General features: G+C 59.3%; 2 protein-coding genes across 3 annotated transcripts; both read left to right on the forward strand.

The window, feature by feature from the left end:
- On the forward strand, positions 1–2,301 carry LOC111531305 (emerin). The gene is given in 7 exon segments (XM_023198524.2): positions 1–209; positions 345–449; positions 605–682; positions 897–917; positions 920–1,029; positions 1,482–1,531; positions 1,616–2,301. Coding segments are annotated over 7 exon segments (774 nt in total). The 5' UTR covers positions 1–127; the 3' UTR covers positions 1,944–2,301.
- A 7,753-nt stretch (positions 2,302–10,054) lies between these two features.
- On the forward strand, positions 10,055–12,168 carry LOC116418632 (basic salivary proline-rich protein 4-like). Of its 2 annotated transcripts, none has more exons than XM_031935051.1 (2): positions 10,055–10,400; positions 10,483–12,168. In XM_031935051.1, exons 1-2 carry the CDS (start codon positions 10,213–10,215, stop codon positions 11,030–11,032), a joined length of 738 nt encoding a protein of 245 aa, XP_031790911.1. In that variant the 5' UTR covers positions 10,055–10,212; the 3' UTR covers positions 11,033–12,168. The 2 variants fall into 2 exon arrangements, with proteins under 2 accessions (XP_031790911.1, XP_031790912.1); XM_031935052.1 differs by having other exon boundaries at positions 10,591–12,168.
- The last annotated feature ends 3,912 nt before the right edge of the window (positions 12,169–16,080 follow it).

Raw genomic sequence — 16,080 nt, forward strand, 5'->3', positions numbered from 1 at the left:
TGTGACGCGAGCGCGGCCGCTCCCGATGCGCTCGTGCCGCCCCCGCCGTGCTCCTAGGCAGCCGCTGTTCGGCCGGTTTTGGTAGGCCCGGGCCGCCGCCAGGCCTCCGCCCGAGCCCGCACCCGCCATGGACGACTACGCAGATCTTTCTAATACCGAGCTGACCGCCTTGCTGCGCCGGTACAACATCCCGCACGGGCCTGTAGTAGGTACGCGGCGGCAGGCGGGACCCCTTCCGGGCCCCCTCCTCGTGCTCCGCCCCGCGACCTCCCCGCTGCCCACTCCGCTGCACTCCCCGCGCCCCTTCCCCGGCCCGCGGCCCTGACCGCCCCGTGTCCGGCCAGGATCAACTCGTAGACTTTACGAGCAGAAGATATTCGAGTACGAGACCCAGAGACGGCGGCTCTCGCCCCCCGGCTCATCCGCTGCCTCCTCTTATCGCTTCTCTGGTGAGAGCCTCGCCTGTGGGGACGGCCTGGGACGCGGGGAGGATGGGGCAGCGAGGGTGTGGCAGGGGCGCCGGTCGTGAGCGGCACTGGGGAAAGGGGAGGGAAGTCTCGGGGTGGGGGGGGGCAAACAGTTCTGTCTCCTTCTTTCAATCCAGACTTGGATTCGACGTCAGGGGATTCAGATATGTATGATCTTCCCAAGAAAGAGGACGCCTTACTCTACCAGAGCAAGGGTAAGGCAGGGGTTGGGTGGGCACGCTGGCACCTTCACCCGACTGCGTCAGGGACCCCGCTCACAGGGAGGACCTGAGACCTCAGTCCCAACCACTCCAGCAGCCTTAGGAGGGAGAAACTGTCACAGGTCCCGAAGTGGGATTCAGATTAGGGCCATCGGGCCAGGTGGGGCACACCGATGCCCCCTCTGCTACCGCTGCCCCCCTTCCCAAGGCTACAATGACGACTACTATGAAGGAGCTACTTCACTACCAGGACTTATGGGGAGCCCGAGTCTGCGGGCCCGTCCAGGGGCTTCCGCCAGTCTGTGACTTTACTCCCAGATGCTGACACGTTCCACCACCAGGTGAGCTGGCTGGCGGCGTCCTGTACTTGGGTACAACCTAGGGGATCGCGGCTGTGTTTGGATACATCCAGGGGGCCACTGGGGAGACTCTGGCTCAGCAGACACCTGTTTGGTCGGGGTCCTACTTTGGGGAGCCCTCAGAACTATGTGACTAGAGCACATAGGATGCATCCTGCACCCTGGTCTGGGATCTAGGCTCCAGCTCTTCCTGAGAGTCCTGGGGGCAAAAGGGGATGCTGGGGCATGAGCACAAGTAGCAAGGCCCCATGGATAAAAGGCTGAACACCCAGAGTCATTCAGGAGGGTGTGGGTCCCTGGCCTCTAACCAAAGGTCAGAGGGGACCCGCTGGGGAAGTTTGAGGGGGAAGTTTGAGAGGGACGTTTGAGAGGGACATGACAGGGCCATGGTGGCCCTGCCAGCCAGTCCCCTCACCTTTGACTCTCTTCTACAGGTACGTGATGATGATCTTTTGTCGTCTTCTGAAGAGGAGTGCAAGGATAGGTATGTATGTATGGGGAAGGCCAGGGACAGGGGTTGGTTCCGGACCCAGGCTCCTGGCCCACCTGCTCCCCTCTTTTGCCTCAGGGAACGCCCCATGTATGGCCGGGACAGTGCCTACCAGAGCATTGCGCACTACCGCCCTGTTTCAGCCTCCAGCAGCTCCCTGGACCTGTCCTATTATCCTACTTCGTCCTCCACCTCTTCTATGTCCTCCTCATCATCTTCCTCTTCATGGCTCACCCGCCGTGCCATCCGGCCTGAAAACTATGCTCCTGGGGCTGGGCTGGGCCAGGATCACCAGGTCCCGCTCTGGGGCCAGCTGCTGCTTTTCCTGGCCTTTGTGATCGTCCTCTTCTTCATTTACTACTTCATGCAGGCTGAGGAAGTCAGCCCTTTCCAGAGGGAGCTGTGAGGGTCTGGGCTTCAGAGCCAGGTCTTCTGGGGAGGTCCTGGCTGACTGCCTTAGCAGAGGTGGTGGGGGTGGGGGCGGGGGCGGGGGCAGGGGCAGGGGCTTTTATGTGTTCTTGCTTGAGGGGCGCTGGGCCTAGCCCAGAGTAGGCTCCATGGGAGCCTGAGTGTGTTTTCCTCGGCAGCCTCCTGGCCCTGCTTGCCTGTAACCCTTAGGGTCCAGGAGGGCAAGACCTCGCTCAGAGGAGAACATGGTTCTTGTTGTCATGCATGCCTCCTTTTTGTCATCTTGTTGGGGGCGGTTAACCAAAGGCCACCCTTTGTTTTCGTGGACACACAATAAAAACCCCATTTATTTTTAATGCGTTGGCTCTTCCTGGAGGAGAGGGTTGGGCTCCCATGGCAAGGGCCTCTGCGTCTTGGGGCTCGAGGATTGCAATCTGGCTTTGTTGAGTCCGCATTTTTGCTTTGGTCTGGGGATAGGAATCAAATGCTACCCAGAGATGTTTGTGTTTTGTTTGGGAGTTTTATTCCCTAACTCATTCCCCAAAGCACCTGTAACTGCTTATACATATAGTTGTGGTACAACAAGGCGTATACAGAGAACCCACTTAGAAATTCAGGCAAAGCTGCATGCATGCTACCAGCAGTCTGCGGGTGTTTTAACTGGAAAAAGCTGAAGTCCACCCCAGTGTCCAAGGGCATAGGGACGGAAAAAAAATGAAGCATCTCTGGCACATCATTCTCAGCTCCTGGAACTGCTGCTTGTTTAACATGGGAGAAAAGCTCCAAAGGCTGAAATGCCCCATATCCCTGGGTGATGGAATTCACCTGTCTATATTCTCACTTAGCTCCCAGGTTTTCTGCCCTGGGTATGTATTTCATAATCTTCTATATATACATATATATAATTTTTTTTTTTTTGAGACGGAGTCACTCTGTCACCCAGGCTGGAGTGCAATGACGCCATCTTGGCTCACTGCAACCTCTGCCTCCTGGGTTCAAGCAATTCTTCTGTCTCAGCCTCCCTAGTAGCTGGGACTACAGTCACACGCCACCATACCTGGCTAATTTTTGTATTTTTAGTAGAGATGGGGTTTCACCATATTGGTCAGGCTGGTCTCGAACTCCTGATCTCAGGGGATCCACCCATCTTGGCCCCCCAAAGTGCTGGGATTACCGGTGTCAGCCACTGTGCTCAAAGTTTACATTATATGCACACATATATACATATATATGCATATATATACATAGATATACATATATACCTGTATATACATATATATATGTATATACATATTATTTTATTTTATTTTTGAGATGCAATCTCGCTGTTGCCGAGGCTGGAGTGCAGTGGCACAATCTCAGCTCACCACAACCTCTGCCTCCCAAGTCCAAGCGATTCCCCTCCCTTGGCTTCCTGAGTAGCTGGGACTACAGGTGTGCACCACCATGCACGGCTAATGCTTTGTAGTTTAGTAGAGATGGGGTTTCACCATGTTGGCCAAGATGGTCTCGATCTCCTGACCTCGTGGTCCACCCACCTCGACCTCCCAAAGTGCCTGGATTACATGTGTGAGCCACTGCCCGGTCTACATATATTAAGTGGAAAGTGGGTACTAAAGCCCAAGACAGGCCGGGCGCGGTGGCTCATGCCTATAATCCCAGCACTTTGGGAGGCTGTGGCAGGCGGATCACAAGGTAAAGAGATCGGGACCATCCTGGCCAACATGGTGAAACCCCATCTCCAATAAAAATACAAAAAATTAGCTGGGTGTGGTGGTGCATGCCTGTAATCCCAGCTACGCAGGAGGCTGGGACAGGAGAATCACTTGAACCTGGGAGGTGGAGGTTACAGTGAGCTTAGATCACACCACTGCACTCCAGCCTGGGCGACACAGCGAGACTCCGTCTCAAAAAAAAATAATAATAATAATAATAATAATTAAAAAAAAAAACCCCAAGACAGAATGCCACGTGTTGCTATGCATGCCTGGCTCTATGCTGCCGGCAGAGGGCGGGAAAGCACAGAGGGGCTGCCATCCACTGCACACGGGCAGGAGGGAAACAGAGGCCCAGCAAGGGGTGGGGTGCTGGCGTTAGTCCCCCTCACCTTTGGTTCCTTGCTGCAGGTAGTGGGACAGCCCAGCCTCCCACACTTGGCACAGCTCCCATGCAGTGCCTGCACATGCGCCCGTGGAGGCAGGGCTGGGGTTGGGACCCTCCCTGGCTACTCCTGACCATTTATCTTGGCTGCATCCTAGTCTCTCCTCACGTATATTTTTGGTCCTAAAATAGTGCATGGTCCTTGTGTGTTGAAAACATGCAGAAAAGAGCGAAGCACTTCTAATTTTCTTACCACTCACGGTTTCAGCCTTTCTTGTTTGTTATAAGCTCCTCTTACCTGGCTCACCCCCAGTGCCCAGCCACTTGCTGTGTGGACTCCCCAAGCCCTTGCCCTCTGCCCCTCACCATCCCAAGCCCAATGCAACAGACTGATGGCTGGTCCTGCAGCAGGCGAGACCTGGATGGTCCATGGCAGGTGGTAGGCATGCGCAGGGGATGCCAACTCCTCACAGGTCCACCTTAGGGACCCAATGGTCCCACTAATAAGCCTGTACGTGGGGGGCAGAACAAACAGGTTGCTACTACCAGGACCCTAGAAGGACGCAGTGACAGCCCGTTTCAGCAGCTGATAAAAACCAAGTACACTGACAGGAAGAACCGAACTCACCGCAGTCCAGTTCCCCCAGGAGGCACTCACTACCTGGGATTGTGGCTGGACAGAGGCAGATGGGGCCTAGCAGGAACCTATATGGGACCTGGGGTGGAGGCAAGGTTGACATCCCAAAGCTCTGGAGTAATAGCCGGTGTCAGGGAGATGGGCGATGTGGAGCTGGGCTTGGGGCATCCCAAGGAGGGAAAAGAGATATCCAGGTATCTGGACGAAATGGTGCTTTCTAGGCCTTAGGTCAGGTCCTGGATATGTTACAGGTGAGGAGTAAAGAGGAGGCAGCTGGGTGTACTTGGCAACCGCTGTGGTGTCTGGCATGAGGGAAGAGAGGGAAGGAAGGAAGGAACAGCGGCCACCCCCGACGTAGCTTGCCCCTTTTCATTCATTCCAAAAGCGCTCCCGAGACTGGATGGAAGAGGGCTCCCGGAGTCCCCAGCCCATTTCCCCAGGGAATGACAAGGGCTGTGAGACTCCTACCCCGGGGCTCAGAGACTGCCTGCTCCTGAGGGCTCACGGCCTTCCCCAGGGCTCTGCTCCCACCACCTCCCTGAGCTCCCCCTGATTCCTGAGGCCTCCCACTTGGGCTTGGTCACCAATCCCCAGGGCTCTGTGGGCCTTGGAGTACTCCCTCCCTGTTCCAGGGCTCCTCAGGGCTCTGCCAAGCTCATCCTGTGATCTGTCCAACCTCCAGGGCTTTGAACCCCATGAGGGATTCCAACTACTCTGGACACACCCAAGTGCACTGGGTGCCCCAACTGGAACCAGAAGGATTAGGAAGGTTCCATGGGCCTAAAGAGCCTCCAGGCCTCCACTTAAATGTTCTCCAGAGCTCCGAGAGACCACTGTGGCCCCACTTTCAAAAGCTCCCAAAGAATCTGGGGTCCCCCGCAGGGCTCCAGCAGTGCTCAGACACACAGCAGGGGGCAGCAGCTGCCCAAGGTCCCGGCAAGAGGCCACTCTGGGGACTGTCCAAGAAGATACTGGATTCTTTTCCTCCGCTGCCCTCAGGCCCTGCCAGACCAGGGAGGAGAACCAACAGAGGGGGCTGGGAGGGTTTCAAGGCAGCCAGTGGAGAAGGAGACGGTGGAGAGGAAATACAGGGCCAGGGCCCAGAACCCATGGTCCTGGTAAGGCCCTTGACCTCGACCCCAGACAGGTCCAAAAGGTGACAGTGCCAAGGCCGGCCAAGAAGGACCCTTGCCTTGACCCTCAGCTGCGGTGGAGGTAGGAAGGGTGTCTCTTGGGCCGCTACCACTTTCAAGAAGAGAGTGCCAGGGGTGTAAAACCTGTGGCTTCATGAGGATAGGCCAGTCCTGACTCTGATGGCATAAAGGAAAGGAAAACGGCAGAGGAGCCCTGCCTGACTTCCACTTGGGGCTGGGCGGCTGGCCCCAGGCTCAGGGCGGCCACTCACTGGGAGACACGGGGCAAGCAAGACACAGAAAGGGGAAGTCCCACCCCCAGCCCCTCTACTGCTCCCCCTGGGCCCAATGGCATAGAGGCAAAGGGGCCAAGCACACTCTGGAAGCATCTAGAAGCCACCAGCTGAATGGGGGTGGGAGGCAGCAGAGCCAGGCCCAGAAAGAGCCAGTGCCAGTGGGGAGGACGGGAGGTCCCCCTGAGGCTGCGACTTGTCCGCTCAGCCCACTGTGTGCCCAGGATTCTGAACCTCTGGGGCACCCCCTCCTGTCCCGAGTCACCCAGAGTCTCCTGCCCCCCTCCCTGTGCCGGCTCCATCGTATCCTCTCCCAAGCCCCACGCCTGGCAGGGCCACCGGGGGAACCGCCCTAGGGCTGGGCTAGGTGAACCAAGGGCACCGATCCCCCAACCCTCCGGATCATCCCCGGGCTGCAGGGACACAGGTGGGGCGGCAAGGCCGGTAGATAAACGAGGGGGATCCAGGCCCCTGAGGACAGCCCTGGCGGGAGGCCACAGGCCTCACAGGGCGGTGAGCTGGAGGCCACCCAGGCAGGCAGGCAGGCAGGCAGGCAGCAGGGAAAGAGACTGGCATGGTCGTGGCCAGGGGCCTCCCCGGGAAGGGCGGGCAAGCAGGAGCAAAAACAAGAGGAGAGCACGGGCCCCTACCCTGCTAGGGCCTATGGTCTGGGGACCCAGCCACACTGAGGAAGACCCAGGAGGACCTGCCAGGCTACTAGGAGGAGATACAGGGTGCACAGGCCTCCAACCCGCAGGTCATGTCTGGACTGAGTCCAGGGAGGGCAGGGAGAGGCAGTAGCCCAGTTGACTTTCCCTCCCCTAAGCCACACCTCTGCACCCCAACCCTCCCTTCTGCCTCCCGACAGCCCCATCCCCACTCTCCGAGGCAACTGGGAGGGGACCTGCAGAGGAAACGGAAGCAACGGCCCCTCAGAGCGGGGTTCCCCGAAATCTATGGCCAGTGACTGAGTCTAGCACTCAGACACCATTGGGAACACTGGCCAGGAGTCCCTCGGGTGGATCTGGGAACCTGCTGCAGAAGCTTAGGGGACTGGGCCAGCTCAAGGAAGGGCTCAGGCTGGAAACTGAGCAGGCAGGGCACCCCTGGACCTGGGGCCGAGGAGGACAGGAAGTAGGCAACTATGGAAAGACACCCCCCACCACCCACCCCCAACTCGGCACACAAAGGCCCAGAGAGGCCCCCAGACATCACCGTGGGGGCAGGGGTGTTTGCAAACATCCGCAGAGGGACCGGGTGTCGCAGGCACATGGACAGCTTGCAGGGCCCGGCTGAGGCTAGGACAGATGCAGGGGGCTGGCAGGAGGTGCCCGGCCAGGGTCCCCAACTGTGTGGGAGGCAGGCCCGAGGCGGGCGGCACCAGTCCCGGGCAGGATCTCTCGGAAGAGGCACCGTACCCAGCCAGGGCTCCCGGAGACAGGGGTGGTGGGGCCGAGTGTCCCCTCACCCTGTGCCTGGCCCCCAACAAAGGGCGAGCACGTATCCTTCTTGGACACGGTGTCCAGGGCAGGGCACTCCCAAACCGGGACGACCCCTGGGCCAGAGGACCCCCCAGCCCCAGCTGACAGCAGCCGGGTGTCTGGGGAGGCCCCTGGGAGGCAGGGCGGCAGCCGAGAAGAGCACCGTCCCTGGACGCACTCTCCAACTGCAACCAGGGCCCGGTCCCCCGAAGGCACCAGCTCTCCCTGGGGGCAGGACCTTGATCCAGAGCAGGAGTGGAGGCCCCCCGACAGGGGACGGCTGGAGAGGCCCCGGGCTCACAAGCCAGGGAGCAGCGCCTCTGTGCCCGGAAGCCCCTGGGTCCCGCCTGGGCTGCTGGTAGCTGCTGTGGGCCGAGGGGTCTGGAGACCCCAGGGTGCTCTGGGCCAGCCCCTTTGGGACCCTCAATGGAGCCAGTAAGTCTAGGAGGGCGCCGATCTGTCCAGGTGGGTGCATGGGCCGGGACAGGGTCTGGCTGCCGTCGTGACTGTGCCCGTCTACCGAACAGGCCGCTAGAAGAGCACTCCCTGAGCGAGGGCGCCGGGCAGCCTGGGGAGGGAGGACACCGTCCCCGTCCAGGCCCCCGAGGCCCCCACGGCAGGGAGAGCCAGACCTCCTCACTGTTCTTCCTGGGGGACCAGGCCGGGCACCTTGGCTCAGGGGAGACAGGGTCACAGAGGACAGGCCAGCGGGCAGGTGGCCCAGGAGTGTGGGGGTTCAGTGGGCCTGACCGTGTCCTGAGGCGCCCCAGGACCCTGTACCCAACACCCTGGGGGAGGGGCTGTCCCCACCTGCCAGGAACACATTCCCCAGGGAAGGCCCGGCAACCTGCTCTCGTCGGGTTCAAGGAGGGCCAGGCGGCTTTGGAAGGGGCCAGGAGCTGTCATCAAGGGTCCCTGCATTGCCCAGAGGCGGCACCGGCCAACAGGAAAAGCACTCATCGCCCACGGAACCTCTGTGACAAATTCAGAGCCACGGAGAGCGTCATCAGGGAGTCACCTGCCAGTCCCAGTGGGAAGGATGGGGCAACCTCCTGGGGCCCCAGTGGAAAGCTCCTTCCGGGACCCACCTGGCCCTCCACGTCCCACCCCCCAGGCCAGGGACTGCCCCTGGAGCCCAGTATCCGGCAGCCTGACACATCACGGAAAAAAGGAGCTGCTCTGCCTTCACCATGATGGCGGGGCACACCCCCTCCCTGCCCCGGCCCCTCCCCTTTCAGGGCTGCATGCCGGGAGGAGAGGCCTCCCCTGTCTGCAGAGAGAGGTCGCCCCACTTGGGGCAGAGAGGGGGCAGGGGCAGGAATGAGCCCCTGGGAGGAGGGCATTGCAAGTGGGAGGCACATGCCATGCAGGCTGGCGTGGGGCACTCATGCCATGCAAAAGGGGCTGTGGTGACTAGAACGGGTTTCCCGCGGGCTCCTGGGGATGTTGGACCAGGGGTCCCCGACCCGGGCTGGGAGAGGCTTCCATGAAGAGCCAGAGAGCACACGGCACAGACCCTGCGGGGCACACTGGGTCTTGGGGGCAGAGTCTCCCTTCTTGGGGTTCTCTGTGATGGGTTTTGCAACCCTTTCAGGATGTCAAAGCACGCCCCGCCCTCAGAAATGCAGACCCCGGCCAGTGTCAGCCCCAGGAGGTGGCCTGCTGCTCCCGCTGACACCAAGGACACGTCCCTGAGGTGGCCCGCTCGGGGTCTCCAGCAGCCCACACAGCTCTACAGGCGCAAGGGCGCTTCTGACTTGCAGCACTCAGGAACAGCCTCCACCCTGAGCGTGGCGCCCTCTCCAGCACGTTCCAGGGTGGGCCTGCGAGACCAACCAAAACCACAGCGGAGGTGAGGCGAGTCACTTAGGAGGCCGGGTCATAAAGAGTGTGGCCGGGTCTGGGGCGCCCTCTCCTGCTGGTTCCATTGGATTGCAGGTCCGGGGGAAGCTGAGCAGCCCTGGGAGAAGGCCAGGTGGGGAGGAACTGAGGTCTCCTGCCGCAGCCTCCAGAGGGAGAATCAGCACGAGGGCTCCCCACCCAGTCAGATAGGATGACTGGGCCCCAGTGGACACCTGACCGCAGCCTGAGAGGGACCCTGAGCCACAGTCCTGGCTCCCCGAGGGCCCTCCCAGAGCCTGTCCCTCAGAACCCTGGGGGGCGAGAGGAGCGCTAGGTGGGGAAGGACCGAAACGTGGAGTCGTCTGTTACCCAGCAGTCGGAACTGGTGCTCAGCGTCCAGGGGGCAAGACACGGCGTGAGCCAGAAGGAAACAAACCGACAAGAACCCCCAGAAGCCATCAGGAAAGCCTGGAGATTCTGATGACACGAAAACTAAAATCCCCTGTGTGACCAAGCACAACCCGCAAACCGCACAGTCAAGAGACAAGTGATAACATGGGGAAAAAATAGTAGCAAGAGGTGACTAAGGGCTCGCGTCAGTCACACACACACACACACACACACACACACACACACACACACAGAGCGGGACACACGGACAAGGCAAAGTGCAAGGACAAGAGAGCAAAAGGGGGCGGAGGAGAGGAAGGGAGAGGGAAGGAAGCGTCTTCTCCACCGGGACGCAATTCCTTGGGAGTCCGTCTGAGCCCAGGGCAAAGGGATGCTGGGTCGCCAGAGCCGCCGCGGAGACGGGAAGTCCCGCCAGGCCTCGGAGCCCAGCAAAGAGGAACCAGGGCGGACGGGCCAAACCCAGCGGCCGGCTCCGGGGGTGGGTGGTGGCGCTGTGGGGAGCCGCCTGAGCAGCATCACCAGCAGCTGGGAACCCTCCCGGTGCGGGAAGGTTGGCGGGTAAGGCGGGTCTTCCCCGGAAACACACGGCTGGACCCAGCGGCCCCATGGGTGCTGGAACCAGCCCTGCCGGTGTTCCCAGCCAGGAACCCTCCCGCGGGAAGACCGGTTGGAGGGATGGCTCCTGTTGGCACCCACGTCGAGGGAAGCCACCGCCTTCTCTGCGGGGCTCACCTTTCCTACCCCCCAGGAGACAGGCCAAGAAGCGCCCCAGCCCACGACCGCCCGCAGCAGAGCAGGACTCCCTCCCCGGCGGCCACCGCTGTCAAGGGACGGGCAAGACTTTGTTACCCCACCGCGCGCCACCGCGGAACGCTGCACAGACACCTCCAGACGCCGCTTCCTCCAGGACGCCCGCCCGCCCGCCCGCTCTGCCCACCTATCCCTGGACGCTGCCGGGTGGACGGGTGGGGACGGCCCTGCTTCCCCACGACTCCCCAGACGCGCCCCGAGGCACTTTCGGAGCACAGTGGAGTGGGAAGGGCGGGGCGGCCCCTCGACGGCGCCCAGGCGAGAGCGGCTCACGGGGCTTCCCGGGCCCTGATCTCGGGGGACGCCCGTCCGCCTCGTTCCCGGGGGAGGACAGTGACCGCCGGTCTGCGCGGGAAGGGGACTCGGCGGATGCCCCGTAGGGCTAGCCCAGGACTGGGAGGCTCGGAAGGCGATGCCGAGGCGGCGGGGCGCGGCGGGGCGGGGCGGGGCGTGGAGGGACAGACCTAGTGTCCGCCCGCCGGGACCCACAGCTGCCTCGCTCCCCACCTCCGCCTCGGTCGCTCCCCGTAGGCTCCAGGCGCCCACAGGAAGCTCCGCCCCGACCCGCCTATCCATCCTCCTCTTCGCCTGTCCTCGCCAATGACCGTGCTCAGATTGCACGGAATTCCCGCCCCTCGCCCTTGACGGACGCTCCTGCTGCCCAATGGACGACACCCTGTCGCGTGCGCGCTGCTGCGGCCCTGCCGGGCGTGGCGCGGAGCGGCGCTCTCTGGCTCCTAGGCGTTCCCGGGGAGAGAGCCAGGGCGCTGGCCGCAGAGTCGTCGGTGCACACGCAACAGTGCCGCCTTGTGTTTTGGGTGCGGACCTGCGCTTCTCTAAGCGTTCCATTCCCGAGAAGGGGCGAGAAACGTCCAGAGGTCGTGGCACCTGCCCGCCGCTGCCGGGCGTCGGCCGTGGGCGCAACTGAAGCACCCCGGGAGCGCGGCGCGACATCCGCGCCCTCCGAGGGCGGCCCGGGTGTCGCTGCGGTTCGCGCGGGAGGGCGCGGCCGTGGGCATTTCCGCGCTTGCGCGGGTTCCAGTCTCTGCCCCCGCCCCCCCCATCCCCGGACCGGCTCCTCCCTCTCATGGCCCCGCAGTAGACGCAGCCCCTCCCTCCCGCGGTGCAGCGCAGCCAGGGCTCTGCTCCAGGAGTCATCGAGTCCGCGGAGCGTTATCTCAACGGCCTCACGCGCTGCCCTCCGCTGGGGTGGACCGTACCCTCCGCCTCCCGCCCGGGAGATCCATCCCAGCTCTGGGCGGGGGTCCGTGGTTCTTCCCGCTCATGGCCACGGAACGGTCCACGCTCGCGGAGCCACAGGCTGAGCTTTTCCTGGTGAGGGACAAGGTCCTGGTTTCCCGTGGCTGGTGGCCCTTGCGGAAGAGCCTCCTGGGAGCACGAACTTGCAGGGTTTCCTGTCATCGGGTTGCCACGCCCATCTTGAACGCTCGAGTCCACGCAGAAGTGCAGAAGTGGATGTATAGCTTTATTTGTAATGTTTTCGCTTTCTTCCTCTTCTTTTTTTTTTTTTTTTTTTTTTTTGAGGCAGGGTCTCACTCTGTCGCCCAGTCTGGAGTGCAGTGGCGCGATGAGGGCTCATCTACGGCCTTGACCTCTCCACCCCAGCGAGGGCTTCAACCTCCGGCCTCAGCCTTTCATGTAGCTGGGACTACAGGTGCACGCCACCACCACGTCCAGCTAATTTTTTACTTTTTGTAGAGATGGGGTCTCGCTTTGTGGCTCAGGCTGGTCTGGGATTCCTGGGCTCAGGTGATCCACCTCAGCCTCCCAAAGTGCTGGGATTTGCTGGGATTTTGGGCACTGGCCACTGGCCACCGCGCCCGGCCTGATGTGTAGTTTCAGTAGAAACCACCAAAGTCTTCAGGGTGGCCTGTGCATCACTTTACACACATTCAAGCGAATCATTGAGAGGTTTTTGAGGCCGGACGCGGTGGCTCACGCCTGTGATCCCAGCACTGTGGGAGGCCGAGGCTGGTGGATCGTTTGAGGTCAGGAGTTCGAGACCAGCCTGACCAACATAGTGCAACCCCGTCTCTAATAAAATAACACAATTAGTCAGCGTGGTGGCGCCCTCGCCTATAATCCCAACTACTCACGAGGCTGAGGCAGGAGAATCGCTTGAACCCAGGAGGCAGAGGTTGCACTGAGCCAGGATGGCACCATGGCACTCCAGCCTAGGTGACAGAGCAAGATTCTGTCTCATGAGTTCAAACGGTTTTTGAAACAACTCGAAGCAAGTTATCCCATGTATAAAGTAGTATAAAGTTATTTATACTATTCTTCTGTGCAATCACCCACATAGTTAAACAATTTAAGGCCCATTATCTGGCCAGGCGTGGTGTCTCACACCTGTAATCCCAGCACTTTCTGAGGCTGAGGCGGGTGGATCACGAGGTCAGGAGTTCGAGACCAAACTGGCCAATATGGTGAAACCTCGTTTCTACTAAAAATACAAAAATTAGCTGGGTGTGGTGGCATGTGCCTGTCGTCCCAGCTACTGGGGAGGCTGAGGTAGAAGAATCACTTGAACCCGGGAGGCGGAGGTTGCAGCAAGCTGAGATGGCACCACTGCACTCTAGCCTGGGTGACACAGTGAGACTCCATCTCAAAAGGAAAAAAAAAAAAAAAAAACCCATTGTGCTACACATTTTGTAGTGATTTTCTGTTTTTGGTTTTTTTGTTTTGTTTTGTTTTTAAGCTTTTTTATAATTTCAACTTTTTTGTTTTTGAGATAGAGTCTCACTCTGTCACCCAGGCTAGAGTGCAGTGGCACAATCTCGGCTCACTGCAACATTCACCTCCTGGGTTTAAGCAGTTCTCCCACCTCAGCCTACCGGGTAGCTGGGACTAAAGGTGCGTGCCACCATGCCCTTTACGTGGGCCGAGATAGTGGCATTGCACTCCAGCCTGGGCAACAAGAGCCAAACTCTGTCTCAGAAAGGAAAAAAAAGGACAGTGGAGTCCTAGATGGTGAGGGTAGCAATGGAGAAACCCACTTCAATTTCTTTGTGCCAACGGTTCATGTATTGGAAGGATTCCCATGGGAAGGTCAGGAGGGAGAGGAGCCAACAGGTGGAACTCCACCAGTTCCCCTGTCCTCACCGTGGAGGGCTGCAAGATTGCTTGGTGCCTGTCTGGGCTCCAGGGCCCCCACCCGCCCCCGCAGGCTTGTGTGCGGATCAGCAAGAGGCACTCTGCTCTCCCGGCAGGTAGTCAGCTGGAGGCGAGGACACGGGAGGGATTTCAGCCCTCTCACTCCCCAGGAAGGTGTGCTTGTGCAGAAAACAGCCTGCACGACCTTCTAGGGCATGCAGGATTAGACCGTATCCTCCCTCTGCCCAAAGTGGCTACGGAAAGTCCATTTTAACACCCACTAGAGAGTGAGGAGACTGTAGGTGGAATTTCTTTTTTGTTTTTCTTTTTTTCCGAGACAGAGGAGTCTTGCTCTGTGGTCCCAGGCTGGAGTACAGTGGTGTGATCTTGGCTCATTGCAACCTCCGCCTCCGGGGTTCAAGCAATTCTCCTGCCTCAGGCCCCCAAGTAGCTGAGATTACAGGCATGCGCCACCATGCCCAGCTAATTTTTTGTATTTTTAGTAGAGATGGGGTTTCACCACGTTGGCCAGGCTGGTCTCCAACTCCTGACCTCGTGATCTGCCCACCTTGGCCTCCCCAAAGTCTTGGGATTACAGGCGTGAGCCACCTCACCCAACTGTAGGTGGGATTTCTGAGTGCCTGTTACAAATTCCTGATTGACCCCAGCTGGGCAGGTCACCCCACCAGCCCTGTCCGGCTATGGCCTGTGGTCTAGGTTACATGAGCCAGTGCTGACTAGGCTGGCATGAGCGTCGCACCTGTCAGACCCCATTGCCTGTCCTCCATGCATCCGTAGTGGAATTTGGGAGAAGACAAGGAAAGGAGCAATGATACAACTTGTAGTTGTGTCATTTTAAGCATACCTGAGCCACAGGTGAGTGAGGGCGGTCCCTGGGTAGAAACAAAGGGCAAATGAAAACACAGAGGGGTCAGGGCTCAGTGAGTCATACCTGTAATCCCAGTATTTTGCGAGGCCGAGGTGGAAGGATCGCTGGAGACCAGCCTGGACAACAAGGTGAGTCCCCGTCTCTAAATACGGAGAAAAAAATAACAAACAAACAAGCAAACAAACAAAGAAAAAACAGGCCTAAGCAGGACCTGAGGCTGGGCCCGTGCAGTGGCAGCTTGCTGTGCTTGGTCTTGATGGCCTCTGGGACAGGAGTCTTTGTGCCTTCAGGAGGTGAGTGTGCTGAACGGAGCCCCTCAGCTCAATCCAGTGTTTTTGCAGGGTTACCTCCGGGATAAAGGAAAGATGGCGTGAGCCCTCCCTCAGCACAGGGAGCTCAGGGATAGTAGGTCCACGTCAGCCTGGGTCTGTGTGAGCAGGTGAGGAGGAATCTGACCGCCTCCCAGCAGGTGCCTTGAGCACCCTCTAGCATGGCCTGCTTGCCCACAGGCACGGGGAAAGGGCTCAGGTCTCTGTGAGCCCCGGGTGATAGATCACCTCACCTCCCTAGTGCGGTCATACTGCTGGGATCCTGGCAGAGACAACTTACCTTCCCTAGAGGGGACACATCACCCCAGGATTCTGCCACAGGACTTTTGGAGATAAAGCTGAAGTGGGGCCCACAGCCTCACAATGACAGCACTGGCCACCATCATGGAGAATCAGTGGCCAGGTCAAAGAGCAAGGCTGGACCTGTCAGGCTGGACCTGTCACAGTTTTGGGCTGGAATCATCAAAGAGCCCCAATCACATCATTGTCAGCAGTGGCTGGGAGCATCCACCCCCTCCTCACAGCAGCCCTAGGATGTCGGTGCCAGTGTTACTCCCATTTTCAGACAAGAACAGGAGGGAAATGTGACTCATGAAGTTGGGCTCCAGAGCCTGAGCCCTTTCTCGGATTTGCTGCACTCACTCCTGCTCCTGCCCTCGGAGATTCCCCTTGGTATGTGGTATGTGGATTGTGGTGCATGTGGAAGGAAGGAGTCGGAGGTAAGTCTGGCTCAGTATCTCACAAGCCTCGGCTCATCACACGAAAAACAGAGGAGGGTAAAATGAGAACCACTGTTCTCCTGTCTGGCCTAATCGGGTGAACTCTGCAAGCACAGACTGACCAGCTTAGAATTCTCAGCAGATCACAGAGCAGTTCTCATACATGTTTGCATTATTGTGATGTCAAGCTACTGACTCCTCAGATCTCTAATAGTGTCTCTGACACAACCCCCTAAGGGTAGAAAGAAAGGGATACAAAAGAGAAAAGTTAGTTTAGAAGTCCAGGGAGATTTGAAAAGCAGCACATACACAAGCCTGGTCATTGAAATAAAAATCTCATCTGATGAACTCAACAGCAAATCGATGCCCCTGAAGAC

This window comes from Piliocolobus tephrosceles, unplaced genomic scaffold (genome assembly GCF_002776525.5).
Source record: "Piliocolobus tephrosceles isolate RC106 unplaced genomic scaffold, ASM277652v3 unscaffolded_24995, whole genome shotgun sequence".
NCBI lineage: Eukaryota > Metazoa > Chordata > Mammalia > Primates > Cercopithecidae > Piliocolobus > Piliocolobus tephrosceles.

Coding starts and splice junctions, on each gene's coding strand:
- LOC116418632 (XM_031935051.1), top strand. CDS start 10,213: ATGCTGGGTCGCCAGAGCCGCCGCGGAGACGGGAAGTCCCGCCAGGCC. Junction 10,401..10,482: donor CGGTGCGGGAAGGTTGGCGG/GTAAGGCGGGTC, acceptor CGGTGTTCCCAG/CCAGGAACCCTCCCGCGGGA.